At 44.7% G+C, this 19,954-nt stretch overlaps 2 protein-coding genes across 2 annotated transcripts in view; one reads left to right on the top strand and one right to left on the bottom strand.

Annotated features, from left to right (window-relative positions):
- LOC147440027 (uncharacterized) overlaps positions 1–19,954 on the top strand; it is an 80,048-nt gene that overhangs the window by 14,369 nt on the left and 45,725 nt on the right. The window lies entirely within an intron of this gene.
- Positions 9,903–12,428, bottom strand: LOC147440028 (uncharacterized). Its single transcript, XM_086484508.1, has 7 exons — positions 12,368–12,428; positions 12,134–12,241; positions 11,781–11,852; positions 11,237–11,411; positions 11,028–11,068; positions 10,606–10,821; positions 9,903–10,552 (listed from the first exon to the last, which is right to left on the bottom strand). Exons 1-7 carry the CDS (start codon positions 12,426–12,428, stop codon positions 9,903–9,905), a joined length of 1,323 nt encoding a protein of 440 aa, XP_086340634.1.

The raw sequence follows: 19,954 nt of genomic DNA, 5'->3' as shown, positions 1-19,954 counted from the left end.
CACCCGCAGTAGCAGGTAATCTATTCGGGAATTACCGGATACCAGATCAATAGTTGACCTTCCGGCTAGTTAAGCAAACCAATTCATCTCAGAAAACAATGTTTCAATTTGATCCTTCTCTCATAAACACTCGAGAGTGGTAGTCCCGGTTAGACATAACCATATCTTGTGCAAAAGAGCAAACAAGCACAATGCACTTTATGATTTCCTCAAAGATGTAACTTTGATTGAAAACCTGCCCTCTCACTTAAAGTTCGAGGGTCTTCTATTCAAGAACTCAGGAGCTAGATTGAATTCCCTTACTCCAAACTTTCTGTGTTCAATGATTCCCGTCCCACTACGGGGATTGGATTCTATGTACACTAAGGTGTACACTTTCAGCTTTTATTGCTGACTCTACCATCTGCTGCAAAGTATATTGCAGATGGTCTACAAAATTCGGGCAAAAGTCCTTTGTTGAATTTCTTCATCTTTCCTTCCTCAGAGAGGATCGAGAGTGGAGCTACCTTGGCAAGAGTGAACCACTACTTGCATTGACTCACTCGTGTTCCTATTGGGCAAACCCATCACAATTTTCTTGGATGCCTTCCTCAAAGTGTAGAGGAAAAAAGAATTTGTCGAAAAATTCAGCCTTGAATTGAATCCAAGTCTTGTTGTAAGTTCCTTGCAGAGCTTTGGTATACCACCAAGTACTTGCAATCCCCTTGAGGTGTTCAATCACATGCCTCATCTTCGACGCTTTTTCAGAAATTGCCGTTTGCAAAGGCAACTTCAAACTTGTCGAATCAAAGCGGTAGCTTTCGGGGCATCTTCCCTTCCGTCAAAAGTATCAAACTTGACTGGAAGTGTTCCTAGGTCTAGAGACCTTCTTCATATCCTTCCCGGAATGACGGGATTTCATGGCTATAGTTCTGGCTTGACGTTCATGGATATTTTATGGATTCTTAAGAATCTTGAGCATTCCGCTCCTTGGATTCTCTAGGTTCTTGAGCATCATGCTCTTGTCGCCTTCTCAGAGAATCCCAAGCCTTGTGTTGACTTCTTGCAGAGAGAAAAAAAATTTTCCAACTCTGCGAGCTTTTTCTTGGAGGACTTAGGGTTCCGCCTGCTTACTTCTCTCTTGGCTTGTCATGGCTTCTTCCCGTATCTTCCCAGAGTCGTCCTCCTTTACAGAGAAAGAGAGGAGACCATGCTTTGATACCACTTCCACAAACGGGAGCGCATAACAATATAAAATACATTCGGATAAATAGGATTTATCATTTATTACTGAAGCCAGAGGATATAGAGAGAAATAAATAGAGAGAGAGATAGAGAGTGAGAAGATCGACACGGTACTAGGGACCAGAAGATGGGCTGGTCCCCCCCCCGTAATAGTATCTTTATTACTGAGGAGAAGTCTATACAAGCACTTGAACCGAACGTATTACCACGTTCGTTCTAGAATAAGACTTGATGGTTCCCAGAAGCCTTAGCTTCCGATTCCTAGGGCAAAACCCTATTCCAAGGAACTTCCGTTCCTTATTCCAATTCCTCGAGAATCAAGGTTCTCGCCTCTGGATCTCACCTTCTAGACTCAGGGCATGGCATCCCTGCAACTCTTTTCCAACTCTCTTTCCAGAGTCCTCTTCCCGCAGAACAACTCTGCTGTCACGATTGTGACGTATTCTTTACCTTCTTTACGTGATTCTCTTGCAGATACAAAGACGTACTAGATCAGAGACCCCTATTCTCGAAAGGATGCGTCTCTTCGACCAAGAGTTGCACGCATCTCCTTCGGCACAAGACAAGGCATCAGGTTCTAAAGCAATTGACTTGTCGGGCCTCCTCAACTGGCTGACCTTGGCATGCGTATGCCGGGGTCCAACTACCTCAAAGAAAGCCCCTGCCACTCTGTCACCCACCTGGGTCCACTGAGATGCCTGTCGACGGACAACAAACTCATGGCGCCTCTCCTCTGTGCTGGCAAGCTCCTGGCGAGCCTGCTGCAACTGCTCCTCCAACCAAGCACTATCTGGATGCTGCTCCTGTATTCTCTGCAAGGAAGCAACGCCCCGTCGGAGACGCTGCTGCTCCTCTCGCTGCAGCCAGGCGAGCCAAAGACTCCTGGAGAAAGAAACGACTAAGCTGAGCTAGTCCTGAGGCCACTCTGTCAGCAGGAGAATCCTGCATGTCTAAGCTCTCTGTCCAAAGAGCCTCCACTCGCTCTCCGAGTGTAGAGTCCAGCAAGACCCTCTCAGGGATGCGAAGCATCGTGCTTCCCCTCCTCTGCCTATCTACCACTGTGCGGATCATTGGTGCATGGTCCGAGAAGGAAGTCCCTGCCAGAATGCCAACTGTCCCACCCATGTCACAGAAGTGGTCACTAGTGTAGAAGCGACTATCCGCGATAGATTCACTCCTCCCACTCTGCGGTCCGAACAAGAGAAGGCCAGGTTGTGAGGGGGTCTTACAAAGCTAGAGTGCTGCCACACATCCGAAACCCTCAGTCATAAAACCTCTCCCAAGCTGCCAGCTCAACTCCATGCACAGTAGCATGGCTACCACCAATCTTGTCAGAGGGGTCCTCCAACATGTTGAAGTCACCCCCTATGCACCACTGCTCTGCCTGCGGTAGAGACTCAACAATCTATGACCAAAACTCTGCTCGTGCACTCGCCACATTGGGCGCATAGATGTTTAGGAAGCCCACAAGGCAATCCTGAACCTGCATAGTGATCCATTGAGTCCTGCCTGGCACAATAATCCCTCTGCCCACAATGGCCTGCTGCAAAGAATCCGCAATAGTCATACATACCCCACCCTGGATGCTTCCAGGTCCTACAGCAGCTGACCAAAAAGTATCATATCGTCCACGCAAAAGTTGACCATATCGTCTAATGCGGCTCTCACACAGAGGATGCTCCTGTAGCATGAGGAGGTCAATCTCTCCTCCCACAAGGCATCGCTGAAGCTCTTGACGCAGACGGCCTCTCTGACGCTGAAACTGGGGCCCACCTAATCCCTGCACGTTCGATGAGACGATCCTCATGGGGAACGAGAGAGAACAGATGCTGCCGCAACAGCTAAACGTGCTATCTTCGAGGCTGGCTTGGATGGGGAGTAATCCGCATCCGAGCGTCCTCTAGATAGGCGTGAGTGCAAAGAGTGCCTGGCTCAAGCCCAAGTAGACAGAGCCGTGCATAAAGCAACCTCCTCTGTCTCATGAATGTGTACATAGCATGGCGGGCACTGCGTATCAGCAAAGAAGTGAACCACAATGTGTCTACATCCTGCTGCATCTGGAGGGGTCATAGCAAACTTGGCCAATGGCCAGAGAGTCTGAAGCATGTCTGTAACTCCTAGGTCTCCCATGTGATGAGAGAACTCTAGGCCTATGTCTGTAGCCACTCCGAGACGTCTGTACCAGAAGAGGGGGTCGCAAGAAAGGCTGTCCCTCTCTCGCCAAGCGACTCGTGGCAAAGGCACTGCGAAGAGATCTCCTAGCAGCCGAGGATGGCCCTGCCCCCTAGGTCGACTGCGGGACTGGAGCGGGAGGGGGGGGTGTAGGAGCAGGGGGAGGTTGGGGAGAAGAAGGGCGAGGGGGATCGGCAAAGATAGAGGGGCGAGGAGGAGAGGCGGCGGGAGCAGGAGGTGGGGGGGGGGGGGGGCTTAGGATGAGGGGGGAACTCGGGGGGAGGGGGGTTGTCGAGGGTGAAGTTGAGGTGGAGGCTGGAGCAGGGACCTCGTCCTGCTCAAGAGGACCGAATTGGTTCCCCGTGGGAACTCACTGCTGCTGGGCAGGCGCCTGAGGACCACTCTGAGTGCCAGGCTGTCGCTGTGGCCCCTACCATCGCCGACCACGAACTTGCTGCGATCCCTCCTCTGCTGGAGCCCCAGGCTCGGAGGGTGGCTCTGCCTGTGTGCTTTGTGTCTCTGCTTGTGGCTGCTGGCCAGCCCTTGAAGGTTGGGGTTGGGCCTGTGGTGTAGGTCGGGGCCTCCTCCGTGGACAGGCCTTTGCAAGATGGCCCATCTGTCGACAAATGAAGCACTGATTCGGGAGGCCCGAATACTCCACGCTCTGTCTAAACCAACCCTCACTCACCTGAGGAAATACGATGACCATCGGAAGAGTGTGAGTGTCCCTAACCAGAACGCGAACTGAGGGAATGCCGGCCGCCTTGGCAGCTACTGAGGCTGCCGTGCGAGGTGTCTCTTGGACAGTCCCAATCACCGAGCCTATCCTGGACAAAAGTGGTAAGTACTCCCTCCTCAAACCAGGAAAGCAGAAGGAGATGGGGAGGTCTGCCTCCTCTACCAGAACATCCGAAGCTGGGTCAAAGCCATGCCTCCACTATCGAAAGTGGGCTCGAACTGCTCAAATGGTCAAAGGGCTCATCGCGATGACCTTGGACACCATCTCGAAGGTCTCAAAAACTATCTGGTAGTAGCCGCGTCCGAGGAACTGAATGTCCAAGATCTTGCCCATCTCTGCGAGAAGGCGGGCTTGGAGGAGATCACGCAGCTCTCCTTTGCTGGGTCTGGTGCCGAGAATCTTGCAGATGACGGAGGTCGCCTGCAGGCGCTCCACCTCTTCGGCTAGGCTTGCTTGCTGTGTCGGTGAAAGAGCAAGTCGAATGGTGGGCTCAGCGGGATCGGGCGAGGGGACTTCACTGGAGTTCCTCTGTGGCGGAGCTTGAGCCTCCATCTGTGTTTGCTGCTGTAGAAGAGAGGCGAAGAAGTGTCGACGAGGGGGAAAACTCCCGCTGGACCAAGCACGCCGAAGGTGCTGGCGAGGCATGTCAAGCAGAAGAGGCTAGGTTGGCGGGTAGACAGGGAAGCGGCGGGGGGGGGGGGGCAGCGAGCAGGAAGCAGGTGGGCAGCGGACGAAATGTGCAGTGGGCAACAAGAGGGGGTGAAGTGGACGGGGGAAATGTGACAGGGCAGGAGTGCAGTGGGCGGGGGTGTAGTGGGCAGGCGGGCGGGGGTGCAGTGGGCAGCGGGTGGGGGGGTGCCGTGGGCAGCGGGAGGGACAGCGGGCAGGGAGGAGATCAACGTGAGGGCAGGGGGGCAGGGATGGCGAGGAAGGGGGGGGTGCGGGCAGCAGCAGCGAGTGCGCGTCATAGAGGATCTGTGGTGCGCAGACTTGAGCCGTTTGGAGAAGATTTTTGAAAGTTGAACTTTGCTCAAGTTGAGTGCTCCGAATTGTGCTCAAGGGTTCTTTTTACTTAAGGAAGGGAGAGCCTTCCGTACCTTTAGTGATAGAGTGCAAATGATCACAAACAAAGTGGTAGACACTATGAGTGAAGGTATTGAGACTGAGAGGTAGAGAGAGAAGAGAATACGACACCAGAAGAGTTGTCAAACCCTCCTCCAAGGGCCCTTCTCTCGATGGCGAGAGAAGTCTATGCCACTGATTGCACCAATCTGATACAAGGTGTTGATGCTGTGAGTCTAAATGAAGCTATGTCGAGGTCGACGATGCGGGCGTCGACGATGATGCTAAGGCTGAAAACTGAATGCTGTGAGTCGGTCCCTGTTGCACCAAGTTGGGGCTGATATGTGAACTTGATGACTGATGAAAAACGCTGCTCTTAGGGCTGGAAAAACGCTGCTATAGCCATATGCAAAAACGCTGATGTAGACCTCTGAAAATGCGGCTAATCTTGGCTGAAAATCGCTGGTTCTACCGGTGATGGTCAAGGCTGAAAAATGCTATCAAGCCAGGCTGAAAAACGCTGTCCAAATGGGGGCTGCAAAAATGCTGGACCAACGGGCTGATCTGCTACGGAAGTGGCTGCTGAAAAACGACGGGCTTCACGAATGGAAAACGCCAGGGCTTTGCAGGGGTTTGTGTTAGGTGCAGCGGAATGAATGTTGTATTTTCTCAAGATTAGTGATCTTTATTGCTCAAGGTTCCTTTTAGTTCTTAGGGAAAGAGAGAGCTTTCCGTCTTATGGAGAGTGCTATGATCACAAACAAAGTGAGTGGATTGTGTGTGCAAGTGAATGAGACTGAGAGAAGGAGAGAGAAGAGATACGACACCCGAGAGGTTGTAAAACCCTCCTCCGAAGGCCCCACTCTTGTCGGCGAGAGTGGTCTATTTTGATTGCACAAAGGTGTACAATGCGAATGCAATGGACTGATGCAACTTGGACTATGCCGATGACGACGACGGTGGTGACGATGACGACTTGATGGCTGAAATCTGAGATCTTCTAATCGCTGAATTTCGGGACTGTTTCGGTGGCTGAGAATGACTGTTTTGGCTGCATTTTTATGGCTGAAAATGAAGGAACATCTGCAACCAACTTGGGGCTGATCTGTTACTGTGTCATAGGCTGAAAACTGTGTGTATCTGCTGCAGTTTAGGGCTGAGAACAAAAACGCTGATGTACCTTTGCTGCTAGCCAAAAACGCTAGGCTGTTCTGGGTCAGAAACCAAAAATGCTAATGTGCTCTGATCTGGGGAAAAACGCTATGGCTGAGTTGTACTGGAGGGGCGATCATGCAAGGAACCTGCTGTTGCCGGCGGTACTGCAATAGAAAGCGCTGGCTGATGCATATGTCCCAAAACGCTAGGAAGTTCTGGGGGTATGGCGAGGTTGGGAGTCCAAAAACGCCAAGGTGCCGAGGTACTGCTGAGAAGTTGCTTGTTGAGCGAGAAGCTCCTGTTGCCTCTTCTGCCAAAAAGTGCTAACTTGGGTTTGCTTATATATTAACTTAGCAAAATTGACCTACCTACTTTTGTTGGAAAGTCACTTAAAAATAATAAGTGAAAATAACCAAAAATAGGAAAATAGGGTAAATGCACTAGAAAATTCCCCTAACTGATGCTAATGGATTCTGATGGGAATTCCGATGATCGTGCTGTGTGCAACCGGAGGATATGCATCTATGCTAAGTGACTAGGCATGCACGGTCTATGAATAGACTCACAAAAGTGCCAGATCACTGCTAATCTAAACTGACTGAACCCTGCTGTGGTGTAGCTTGTCCACGGACACATAGGGTTGGGATGTGTCACATGACATCCCCTCCTTTTCAAAGTGAGGTACTGGTACCGAACTGTATGGCGTCGAGGGAGATCGCCAACAGCATCCGGAATCCTGGAAGGGACGCTTCGTCGGCCTACTCTGATGTGTGGATCGTGCGGTACTTGAACTTCATAAAGGTCTGCAACGCTTGCTTCTTTGGGCCGTGCCGAAAGGGACTCAAAGTCTTCTGTGGCTCCTTTGATGCTTCAACTTCGTCAAGAGATCTGCTTCTTTCGTCTTCAAGAATCTCCATGGCTGAAAATTCCTGAAAGCATCTCCAACACAAAACCATGAACATACCCTTTCCATGTAAAGTGAAGGAAAAAAATCTTGTCTTTTCTAAAGATTGTGTATGCAATGTAGATGAACATAGAGACGGAATGACAAACTGTTCATCAAACATATGCAAACAAAGCACTCGAATCTTTTCTGTTTGATCGAAATCAATCAACTGTGGCAAATCACAATGGAAATGCCCATGCTTGGTGCTCATACAATCATGTGCTCGTTCGGAAACTGTGTCATGCCAAGGAAGAGACATGGAATGTGACTTCCTGACATACAAACTTTTCAGCTTTTCATGAACAATCCGCATACATTCGTGCTCATCCATGAGAGAAATGTGCTCAACATACAATATATCATGCCTAGGAAAAGGGATCACATAACGATGTTGACTAAAATACAGGAAACCTTCACGAATGAAACACTCGAACAATGCGTGCGTATCAATCATGCGAACACATAATACTTCCTGTGAGGGTTCTTTGGACCTAGGCTCGAGAGCCAAGATCGGTTCTTCCTGAATGAGCGAATCGTCCCGTGGGGGTTCTTTGGACCTCGACTCGAAAGCCAAGATCGGATCTTCGTGATTAATCGAATCTACAACGAGGTTAGTTTCGCTAGGAAAAACATCCACTAACACATCATCCTTGTGAACAATCACATCATCTTCATGCAACTCATCATGCTTGTGAGAAATCACATCTTGATCATGCAAATCATCATGCTTGTGAGAAATCACGTCTTGTCATGCAAATCATCATGCTTGTCATTGTCATCCAAATCATTATGCAAATCATTGGCATCCAAATCATCATGCTTATCATTGTCCTTCAAATCATTATGCAAGTCATTGTCAATCAAATCATCATCATGCTTCACACAATCATGCAAATCCTGTGTTTCATGCTTTGGAGAAGAAGAGACTGAGAGAGTCTCCTTTTCCCGAATCTCTTGCATCGGTGCGTGTACTTGAGAAAAGAGTCGCAACATCTCTTGCAGTCGTGCTTTGTTCTCGCGATAAAATTCTGCTTGTCTTGCTTGGTTCTCTGCTTGTCTGCGTTCCATTTCTGCTTGTCTTTCTTTGAATTCACGATCCAATGTGGCTTGTCGTTCTTTGGCTTCCAAGCGTGCTTGCTCACGCTCACACGCTATAGCTGCCATTCTCGCGGCATTTCTTGCTTTGCGTTGTAAATTCTGTTCCATAAACAACAGCTCCAAGTCCTCCATTGGAGTTAATGCAATCGGTGTCGTAGATGGGGAAGGGTCGGAAAAACCTCTTGCTGGGGAAAATTCTTCTTCGTCTCTCTTATGCTCATCACCTCCAAGCGAAGTATCCATTCCGCTTCGAGTGATGATCATTCTGAAGTCGTGGGTTCTTGTGGGTCTTGGGTTCTTAAGTTCACGAGGAACTTGGGTTCTTGAGGGTCTTGGGTTCTTAAGTTCACGAGGAACTTGGGTTCTTGGGGGTCTTGAGGTTCTTGAGGGTCTTGAGGTTTTCTTTCGCTTGCAAATCGCGTTGAGAAGGATCTTCTCTTCACCCGAGTTCTACCCTTTTCTGCGGGCGCACCCCTTGGCGGCTTTGCGCTCACACCAAGGTTGCTTTTTCCCACCTCACGTCGATTGGCCGGCCGCTAAGTGCACGGTTCGCTCTCAATGAGTGAAAAGAGACACAAGGGGAGGCTGGACCATGGCTCGGGAAAAACTTAAAGTTGAACCAGCAAAAAATCCTTCTCATCCTAAAATGAAACGGCTTGACATAATTTGAAGAGGCAAGAACCTCCTCAACCTCAAATGAGACGGAAATTTTCCCTTTCGTCCAATTTCTGGACTCCTTGCAATAACGTAAAGAAATATGATATTTAACTTTTACGTCATACCATAGTGTAAAACTACAAATTTAGAGAAAAACGATCGAATTTCAGCATAGCCCCTTGTAAATTTGTAAAACCATAAAAATATTCTTTTGCATTACTAATATAAAAACCAATAAGCACAAAAAAAATTGAATTCAGGCAATGATCTAAACCAAACATAAATGTTATTTGCATCACAAAAAGATTAAGTAGTAGAACGATAACTTGAAAGTTGAGGACCCAAGCTAAGGTTTAAGCTTTCAAAAGTTCAATCCTAGCATAATCTAATCAACTCAAGTCTAAATGTCTACCCAAAGAGAGTATAACACTCAGCAAAAGCACTTTCAACTTGAATTTAAACATAAGGGAAAATAAAAACCTTGTGTCCTCAAAAGTCAGCTATTAGCTAATAGAGTACCAATTCTCTACATACCAAAAGCATCTACAAATACCTGTCAAGCAAGCATGAACGAGATTAATGTGATAGCCTGTTATGTGTCAATTGCAAACCATAATTATGTGCTAAAAAAAGATTGAGCGTAAGAGGGGAGAGTAAGGGAATTGAACCCCATCACCATCTTAGATGGCTACGCCAATCTCTCTTGGGGAAGAGGAAGAGCAAGTGCACTTCAACCAAGAGCATTGGCAAAGTACACCCACTCCTCCTTTTCCCAAGACAAGTTAGTAATGTGAAGTAAGGAAAATAAACATCAGCAGATAACAAAAAAACACTAAGAAACGCATACCTTCATGATTGTATAATCAAGCTGCAAATACCCTGTGAAGTGTACAAATGTCTGTGAGCTTTAGCACCCCATAAGACCATGCTCTCCTCTAACTCTGTATCACAAAGCTTGGAGGGACCTTCAATATTAATCTTCATTAATGCATCAAGACTTTGCACTTCCATGCTATTACACAACTTTGTTTTTATGAGTGTGCATGCACTAAAGCCTCGTTCACAAATGGCATTAGACGAACACTGTACCAAAGCAATTTGACATACAGTCAAAATGTTGGGATAAGAGTCTCTCCATGTTGCATTGCATGCTATTGCAGATGCAACATCGGGGAGGCTAAGGCGGACCCAACTTATAGATGCTTGTTGTTTAAAAGACCGAAATTCACTGATAAAATCATCCTCACTAATCAAAGGTGCATAATTCACTATTGCCAATGATTTTTCCTTACCATAGAAAGAGGCAATTTCCTTAGTCTCGGACTTACCATAACCCTTGAGAGCTTTCTCGAGCGTAGGATGTTGTGCAGGTACTAAAACTCGGAGATTGCTTAGTACAGAGTTATCCGCAAAACGAGCTTCAAGATTTTTGATGATTTCCTGTGCAAACAAAATCTGAAACTCAAGAGCTCGAGTTAAATCAACTCCAAGTACATCTCAAACAAAATCTGAAACTGAAGAGCTCGAGTTAAATCAACTCCGAGTACATCTTTGTCTATCTCAATATCAAAGTACTTGTTGCCACGAATGGCTCCTCTCAAAGTACTTAAATGACCTTTATCAGGTCCATACTCTGGCAAGAAACTGTAACCACCAGCATCAAAAGTGAGGGCATTGCAATCAATATCAAGGATCTCATTGCAATCAATATCAGGAGGATCTATATAGTATTCTTGGATCAAATTAATCTCTTTCTGAATAATGGCATGAATAGTAAAACAATGGCAAATAAGAAGTTACTATTAAAAATTTTACTTCAAGTGTTAATAACTTTTGTTTTTGTATATTTTGTTTTTGATTACTACAATATAAACTTTTTTAATAAGATTGAATCAATACCGTATCACGTAGATGAGCCTGAAACTTCTACAATAAAGCTAGACGAATCATCAGTATGGTATAAAAACCCAAAAGTTATTGTAGTCACATCAACAAACTCCTTTTGAAACAACTTACTAACCACAGCCATACCTTTAAGAATGTCCGCCAAAAAGTGAAGGCAATAGATGCTATTAAACTTAGAAAGTTCTGCAAACAAATTTGGAGCATTTTCTTTGGTTTCCAATAAAATAGCATCAAGAGAGGTACGCACCTTACTTATGGCAGTTGATCTACTCAACCACCTAATGTCAAAGGTATGCTCCATCTTCAGAACAGGGCATGCAAGCTCCTCTTGTGTACTCTTCAACTCCTCCAATCTCTTGGAACTTGCATTAAAGTAAGATGCAATAGAGTTAACAAGCTTCTCAATAATTTTTGAAAACTCTATATTTTTAGCAACATTTGACACGGCTAAGGCTGCCCTATGTGCCACACAGTGTATTGATGTTAAGAATGGATTGACATGTTTTTTGAACAATGCCGCAACCCCATTCTCCTTACCAATCAATGTTGAGCAGCCATCACTGCCAAAAGCTATAAGCTTGCTAAGGTCAAGCTTACTTTTTTTTAGCTCTGTACAAACAACATCAAAGATGGTTTTTGCTGTTCCATCACTTACACGTGCAATGCCATAAAAACTGTTAGCTGGAATGCACTCATCAATAAGATAAGATAAATAAATAATCAGATGACCATGCTTACAAATGTCATTGGACTCATCAATGAGTACACCAAAGAAAGGACTTCGCAAAACTTTCTTCAAGGTAGAGTCCATTAGGCACTTACCGATACAGAATATCATTGCAGCACAAGCCTTATCGTCGTTGTACAGACAAGTGGAGTATGGAACACGACAATCTTGTAACAATCCGATAAATCAGAAAAACCAGAAAACGCATAATTTTTTTTAACCATGTGATATGCAACTTTGAAGAGTGTAGCTAAAGCTTCATCTTTAAAGCTTTCTACCTTCTTCATACTGTTTTGAATGCTTTCCTTCCCTTCGAGAAGAAAAGCATCCATTGCATTTAAATGGCACTCGGTCCTACAATGAGCTTTTAAATTGCTAAGCTTGAAATTTATAGAACCTTCTTTTGAATATGCACTATGATGATGAGGATATTTCAAACAAAACTTACAGTACAATTTTACTGCCTCCTCATTATATACCAACCATTCGAACTTGTGTAGCCAATCTTCTTGAAATGCGGCGCGTGCTTCGATCTTTCTTTGTAACTCTATCTTCTCTGCTAAAGATAATAAAGAATTCTCATTAGTAGAAACTGCCTTTGGTAAGTTGGACAAAACTTCACCTTTCTTCTTCTTGACATTTATCTTGGATGGATTGAGCCCTGCCCATTGTAACAAGGTACCTTGCCTTTTTTTATTACCTTTTTTACCCTTTTGGGTACCTTCCGTACCATTCAAATCCATTCACAATTCACTCTAGTAAACATGCCAACATATATAAAAAGGTTTAGGCCTACATAAAGTAGCACAAAAAGATATCCCATAGCATAAAAAGATATCATACACAGAGAATCCAACATTCCTCAAAGCATATCCTAGTCACCTAGTTTCAGCAATACTGCATAAGTGCATCAAAAAGTATACATAAGAAAAAAATAGATATATGCAAACCTGCTCAAGAGAAGGGTGTTGACTAGAGATGAAGTTGCAAACAACACAAGGTAGGGACAAATTTGTGAACGCTCCAGAGGGTTGCATAAAGTTCAAAGACCATGAGTGGTATTGCTCGTTAGACTATGTTAACTCATACACCTACACATCAACTATGTAAACTCATACACATATATTAAATATAACAATATTCTTACAATGCATATGTGACATGTGTGTGTGTGTGTGTGTGTGAGAGAGAGAGAGAGAGAGAGAGAGAGAGAGAGAGAGAGAGAGAGAGAGGCCATGTCTCTCTTGTCTCTATGTGATTCAAGTTGTTAGTTTCTCTTCCTAAGACAAACATTAAAATGTAAACCTACTTACATTTTTTCAGAATATAAAATCTAGACTTATATAGATGTTGACAAGTGGACTAATCTTTGATTCTCAATATAAAATCCAGTCTTTTCTTTTCTTTTATGAAGATGAAATCCATATAGCTTAACTAAACAATAAGCTTTTCACTTTGGACTTTCAAAGGCTCAACTTCTCAATCCCTGTCACATCATGAATATCAAATCTGGAGTTTCTTTTCTAACATGAGATCCACATTCCTTAAAGCTTAACAAAACAAAAAGGTATGTCCTAGCGTTCTCATTACATGAAATATGTATTGTTTAACAAAACCTATAAGCTTTCCACCTTCAACTTTCAAGGCAATCAAACTTAATCTGCAGGCTATTGAAATCAAATGAATAAACTATTGCATCAAAGGAAAACTCAAGCACAATAATAATACCTGGAAAGCCAGGTTGCGACTTGCAACAACTTGCAAGAAAACTCCTTTCTTTAAAGAGATTTATCTATCCTTCATCGCTAAGGCTCAAGGTTCAAAGAAACTTGTAAAGGAAGTTGGAACAAGAGTTAATGTGCAGAGCCTCTTGACTAAGGTCTTGACTCTTGACTCTCTGCGTGTGTGCGAGCAAGAGGAAACCTTGAAAGTTGAGTGGTTTGGGAAACTTTGGGGTTTCCCGTAGTTTCTTGATAATATTATGGATATAGAATTATAGTGACTTAATTTCCAATGCATGATAAATCCATGTGGCGTACCTTTTCAAGTTTTCAGTTTCACACTGGAAGATGCATGGCCACGTATGTATATCATACGACATATGTCATAATACATATATGTATTGAAATTTGAAACTTAAGTCTTAAGCCTCAGAGGCCTCTTGGAATCGGAAAATATCCTTTTCCAACTAAAATGAACAAGCCCAAAATCTTTTCGGCAAAACTTTGAGAAAGTTTTACAAACCTTTTGCCTGAACTTTGAGACAACCCATCACCAACTTGAGCAGGCTTTGGATAAAGCGAACCTATCTTTTCCCGAGCCCTGGGTCGCTAGACAAGCCCTTCTTTCTTGGGATTCCTGTCACTCTTCAACAAAACACGATTAGGAATCGCTACGCCAAAGTAAACTTGGGTTCGTGCGACCTCAACAAGCAAAAAAATTTCTTGTGGTTCTTTCCTTGAGTAATGCAGAACACTTCCAAAGCTCTGATACCAATGTTACGTGCAGCGGAATGAATGTTGTATTTTCTCAAGATTAGTGATCTTTATTGCTCAAGGTTCCTTTTAGTTCTTAGGGAAAGAGAGAGCTTTCCGTCTTATGGAGAGTGCGATGATCACGAACAAAGTGAGTGGATTGTGCGTGCAAGTGAATGAGACTGAGAGAAGGAGAGAGAAGAGATACGACACCCGAGAGGTTGTAAAACCCTCCTCCGAAGGCCCCACTCTCGTCGGCGAGAGTGGTCTACTTTGATTGCACAAAGGTGTACAATGCGAATGCAATGGACTGATGCAACTTGGACTATGCCGATGACGACGACGACGACGACTTGATGGCTGAAATCTGAGATCTTCTAATCGCTGAATTTCGGGACTGTTTCGGTGGCTGAAAATGACTGTTTTGGCTGCGTTTTTATGGCTGAAAATGAAGGAACATCTGCAACCAACTTGGGGCTGATCTGCTACTGTGTCATAGGCTGAAAACTGTGTGTATTTGCTGCGGTTTAGGGCTGAGAACAAAAACGCTGATGTACCTTCGCTGCTAGCCAAAAACGCCAGGCTGTTCTGGGTCAGAAACAAAAACGCTGATGTGCTCTGATTTGGGGAAAAACGCTAGGGCTGAATTGTACTGGAGGGGTGATCATGCAAGGAACTTGCTGTTGCCGGCGGTACTGCAATAGAAAGCGCTGGCTGATGCATATGTCCAAAAACGCTAGGGAGTTCTGGGGGTATGGTGAGATTGGGAGTCCAAAAACGCCAAGGTGTTGAGGTATTGTTGAGAAGTTGCCTGTTGAGCGAGAAGCTCTTGCTGCCTCTTCTGCCAGAAAGTGCTAACTTGGGTTTGCTTATATATTAACTTAGCAAAATTGCCCTACCTACTTTTGTTGGAAAGTCACTTAAAAATAATAAGTGAAAATAACCAAAAAATAGGAAAATAGGCTAAATGCACTGGAAAATTTCCCTAACTGATGCTAATGGATTCTGATGGGAATTCCGATGATCATGCTCTATGCAACCGAAGGATATGCATCTATGCTAAGTGACTGGGCATGCACGGTCTACGAATAGACTCACAAAAGTGCCAGATCATTGCTAATCTAAACTGACTGAATTGACTGAACCCTGTTGTGGTGTAGCTTGTCCACGGACACATAGGGTTGGGATGTGTCACGTGACATCTTGCTTGAGAAGTCTTCCGGAGGGCCTGTTGCAAGTAAGGTGCCTGTCCTCTCCTTCCTTCTTCTGCCAGAATCCACTAGCGCTAGGTTTTATTTTATATTTGCTTCGCTCAATTGCCCTACCCAGTTCCCAACAAAAGTCACTTAAAAATAATAAGTGAAAAATGGCTAAAATAGGGAAAATAGGTTTTCTACACTGTAAAATGCTCCTGATGGAATCTGATGGTAATGCAGATGATCATGCTGTGTGCAACCAGAGGATATGCATCTACTCTAAGTGCTTGGTCATGCATGGGCTGCGAACAGACTCACAAAAGTGCCAGAACACTTCCTAAGCTAGGCTAACTGAACCCTTGTCATGCAGTAGCTTATCCACGTACACAGGGTTAGATGTGCACGTGACATCTGTAAGGTGCAGCGGAATGAATGATGAACTTTGCTCAAGATGAGTGCTCCGAACTATGCTCAAGGTTCCTTTTTCTTAGGGAAGGGAGAGCCTTCCGTTCTTTAATGAGAGAGTGCAATGGACAAACAAAGTGAATGGACATTGTGTGTGAAGGTGTATGAGACTGAGAGATAGATAGAGAAGAGAATACGACATCAGGGAGTTGTAAAACCCTCCTCCGAAGGCCCCACTCTCGATGGTGAGAGTGGTCTACTATTGATTGCACAAACTCTACAACTGTGATGCACTTGAAGACTATGATGCAATGGCAACTAGGACGATGTCGACGGCGACGACTTGTCTCTTTCTTCGGCTGCAAATGGTGATAAAGTAGCCGCTGTTTTGGCTGAAGGCTATCGCTGAAAAAACGTCAATCTGCTGGTCCCCTATGGCTGCTGAAAACCTGATCTGCTGCTACTGTCCAAAAGCGCTACAAGGCTGAAATCTGCTGTCCAAAAACGCTGGTTTTAGGCTGAAATCTGCTGTTCAAAAACGCTGGTTTTAGGCTGAAACCTGCTGTCCAAAAATGCTGGTGTTAGACTCCTCCAAAAATGCTAGGCAGCACGGGAAGACCAAGCACTATCTGCTGAGTTTTGTCGCTGCAGTCCTTGGCTGGAAACGCTGATGAAAACACCAGGCAAAGCTGAAAACGCTGATGGGTGTTAGCGTTTTTGGGTTGAAGAAAAACGATGGGGGTTCTTGTGAGGATCCACCTTGAGGGCCTGCTGTTCCAAGGTTGCCTTGTGCTCTCTTGGTTTCATCTGCCAAATAGTGCTAGCCTAGGTTTGCTTATATATTATCTTACCCAAATTGCCCTACTCAGTTCCCAACAAAAGTCACTTAAAATAATAAGTGAAAAATGTCAAAAATAGGGAAACTAGGTTTAATGCACTGGAAAATGCTCTTGATGGATTTTGTTGGACTCTGATGGTAATGCCGAAGATCATGCTGTGTGCAACCAGAGGATATGCATCTACTCTAAGTGCCTAGGCATGCACGGTCTGCGAACTGACTCACAAAAGTGCCAGAACACTTCTTAAGCTAGACTGATTGGACTTACTGAATCCTTGTCGTGCTGTAGCTTGTCCACAGACACATAGTGTTGGATGTGTCACGTGACATCCCCTCCTTTTTAAAGTGAGGTACTGGTATCGAGCTGCATGGCTTCCTTGTAGTCTGCCAACAACTTTGGATAATCCTTGAAAAACTCTTCGTCGACCCACACCGCTTCGTGGGTCCCTCGATCCTTGAACTTCAAAAAGTATTGTCTCACTTGCTTCCTCGAACCATGTTGAAACCGATGCAACAACACTTGCTCCGGCTCCATAACTTCAGCTTCATCGATGATCTCTGGTTCTTCTTCTTCCGAAATATCCTTCGGAGGTGTTCCCTGACACACTTTCAACCAAGAAACATGGAAAACGTTGTGCATTGACCATAAGTTAGGCAACTGCAATTTCATTGAAACCTCATTTATCTTTTTAATGATTGGAAATGCACCATACATTCGAAAAGACAACTTGGGACACTTCTTTCCAACTTGCTTAAGACGTTGCTTCATGATTCTTAAATACACCCAATCCCCTTCCTTGATCGAAACACCTTGACGATGCTTATTAGCCTGCCGTGAATAAGATTCCTGATCCTTGCTTAGCCGAAGCTTCACACTCTTAGAAATCTCATCCAATGACTGACTTTCAGCATTGGCATCAAGCATTTGACTGACCGAGCGAGTCAAAAGTGACTGGAACGGACAGCCAAAAGCTGCCTCATACGGAGTTCGACCAATGGCAGAGGAAAAAGAGTCATTCAAAATATCCTGAACCAATGGGAGATAGAGCTCCCATTGAGATTGCTGACCATGCACATATGACTTTTAAAACATCAAAAGCCAATTGATTGTAAATCTCTGTCTGACCATCTGACTGTTGATGAAAAGCCGATGAAAAATTTAGCTTAGTGCCAAAATTTTCAAAGAGTGCGCGCCAAAAATTGGACGTAAACTTAACATCCCTATCTGAAACAATTGATTTTGGCAAACCATAGAGGGGGTACCAATGCTTAATGAACAACCGTGCTACATCTTGTGCAGTGAGTGTGGCTTTACAAGGAATCAACATGCAAAACTTGCTGAAACGATCATCAATTGTTAAACATTGAGTGTTCCTTCAATGCAAACTTGATGGAAGGTTAGTCACAAAATCCATGGAAATATCTTGAAAAGGTCCATCGGGAATAGGCATCGGAAGCAAGAGGCCTTGCTACTTACTCCGAGGAGCTTTTACCTTTTGACATATAGTGCACTGTGTGACATAACGAAACACATCCTTTCGCATATTAAGCCAATAAAAGAATTTTTTATTTGCCCACCCGTGAGAGAATCATGTGCATCATGCATTATGGTTGGCTTGAGAGAGGGCAACACACATAAACGTTGACGAAAATACAACAAACCATCACGAATGAGATAGTTGCTTGGCCCTTGGGAAGTAAGAGCCTGCAACCAATGCTTACCAAACTTGGAATCCGCATACTGATTCTTCATGCTGTCGAAAGACACACCGTGAATAGAAAATGTGGATCTTGACTCAAGAGCCAAAATCTATCCTTTGCGACTCAACGCATTTGCAATAGGGTTAGCTTTTTCAGGCACACACTCAATCAACCTCCAAATTGCTCAAAACATTGTGACCACCGTGCTTGGCGATCACTCCAATGTGCACTAGGCATAGAGTGGAGCCACTTGAGGCTTGATGATCTGTGCGAACTGTAAACTCTCTATCATAAAGAAAATGCTTCCAATGCTTAAGAAAGTGAATGACAGACAAAATTTCTTTATCATAAACTGAATAATTCTTTTCCACACTGTTGAGCTTCCGGCTAAGGAAAGCTACAAGACGACCATGCTATTGAAGCACAGCGCCTATGGCGACATTGCTCGCATCTGTCCATACCTTAAAGGGATCATCCCAAGAGGTAAGGATAAGACACGATGCTTCTGTCACCGCAACCTTGAGAGCTGCGAAAGCCTCAATGGCTGCTTCGGGCAAGTCTACGCGCTGATAGCGAGTCTTGACCCCTTTCAAAACATTAGTCATAGGTGCAACAATGCGTGCAAAATTCTCTATGTGCGAACTATGTCACGAGGACGTGGCAATTGCTAACCTTAGTTGTTGGTTTTTTTCCAATGATTTTTGTTTAATTTTTGAGACCCTCTTTTTGAAGTTGCAAATGGTCGGACATTGTATGGCCAATGTGAACGGTAGTTTCATCCGCAGACGGGAAGTTGGTCAATACTAGAACTTGTAAAGTAAAAGGATGTCTAGGCTCAGAGCAAGATGATATAGGTCCCCCCGTCGTACTTAGCAAGTTGGTGGATACTAGGAAGTGAACTCAATAAAGGCATAAAGTCAAGGTGGGGTCACTAAAGGAAAGTATCCGATAGTTGGGCCACATTGCACTTTTGGATGTGGTCCCAATGAGGATAGATGCTTAGAAGACCAGTGGGAGCCTTATGGAATCATTTCCTAAAATTTAGGGAACTGCTATTTTGGGCCGTGAAATGTGTTCGCGTCATTACCTTCGGTATGACCAGGGGAACATTTTACAACTCTGCCGCGAAGTCAACTGATGTACCAGTTTGAGAGATTTTTAAGCAGGAAGTTCAATGCGAGAAAATTGCATGTATGAGCGCTAAGTGGCATCAATTTACCAAGTTTGGAGTTTGGGAGAACAGAACCCGTAACTGACTTTTCGGAGCAGTTTTGGAGGTTGTTAACTCTGATTTTGAGCCATTTCTCTCCATTGTTGAGCTTCCCATGACTTTGCCTAGGTCCACGGAGCTCATTTTCAGCATTGGAAGGCATCAAATGCGTGTTTACAGGGCTGTTTTGCTGCGTTTTCAGCGATACACAGGTTTTGGTAGCCATGGAAATCTTCCCCTTTTTGCATCTATTTGTTCACAGATGCATTACAGGTTAAGGGCAGAAGAGGGGGTGCTCGATTTATGCTGGGGGGATGCTTCATTGAGGACCTGTCACAGGTTAAGAGCTATGGAGTGCTTTCTTTCTCTCTCATGTACAGTGTGGTGCTAGGAGTGATGCCCTGCACACTACACACTGCTCTCTCTCTCCCCTACGTACAGTTAT

The sequence above is a fragment of the Adiantum capillus-veneris genome, chromosome 16, assembly GCF_014529385.1.
Source record: "Adiantum capillus-veneris isolate H3 chromosome 16, ASM1452938v2, whole genome shotgun sequence".
Taxonomy (NCBI): domain Eukaryota; kingdom Viridiplantae; phylum Streptophyta; class Polypodiopsida; order Polypodiales; family Pteridaceae; genus Adiantum; species Adiantum capillus-veneris.
This window is presented reverse-complemented; position numbering and strand designations above follow the sequence as displayed.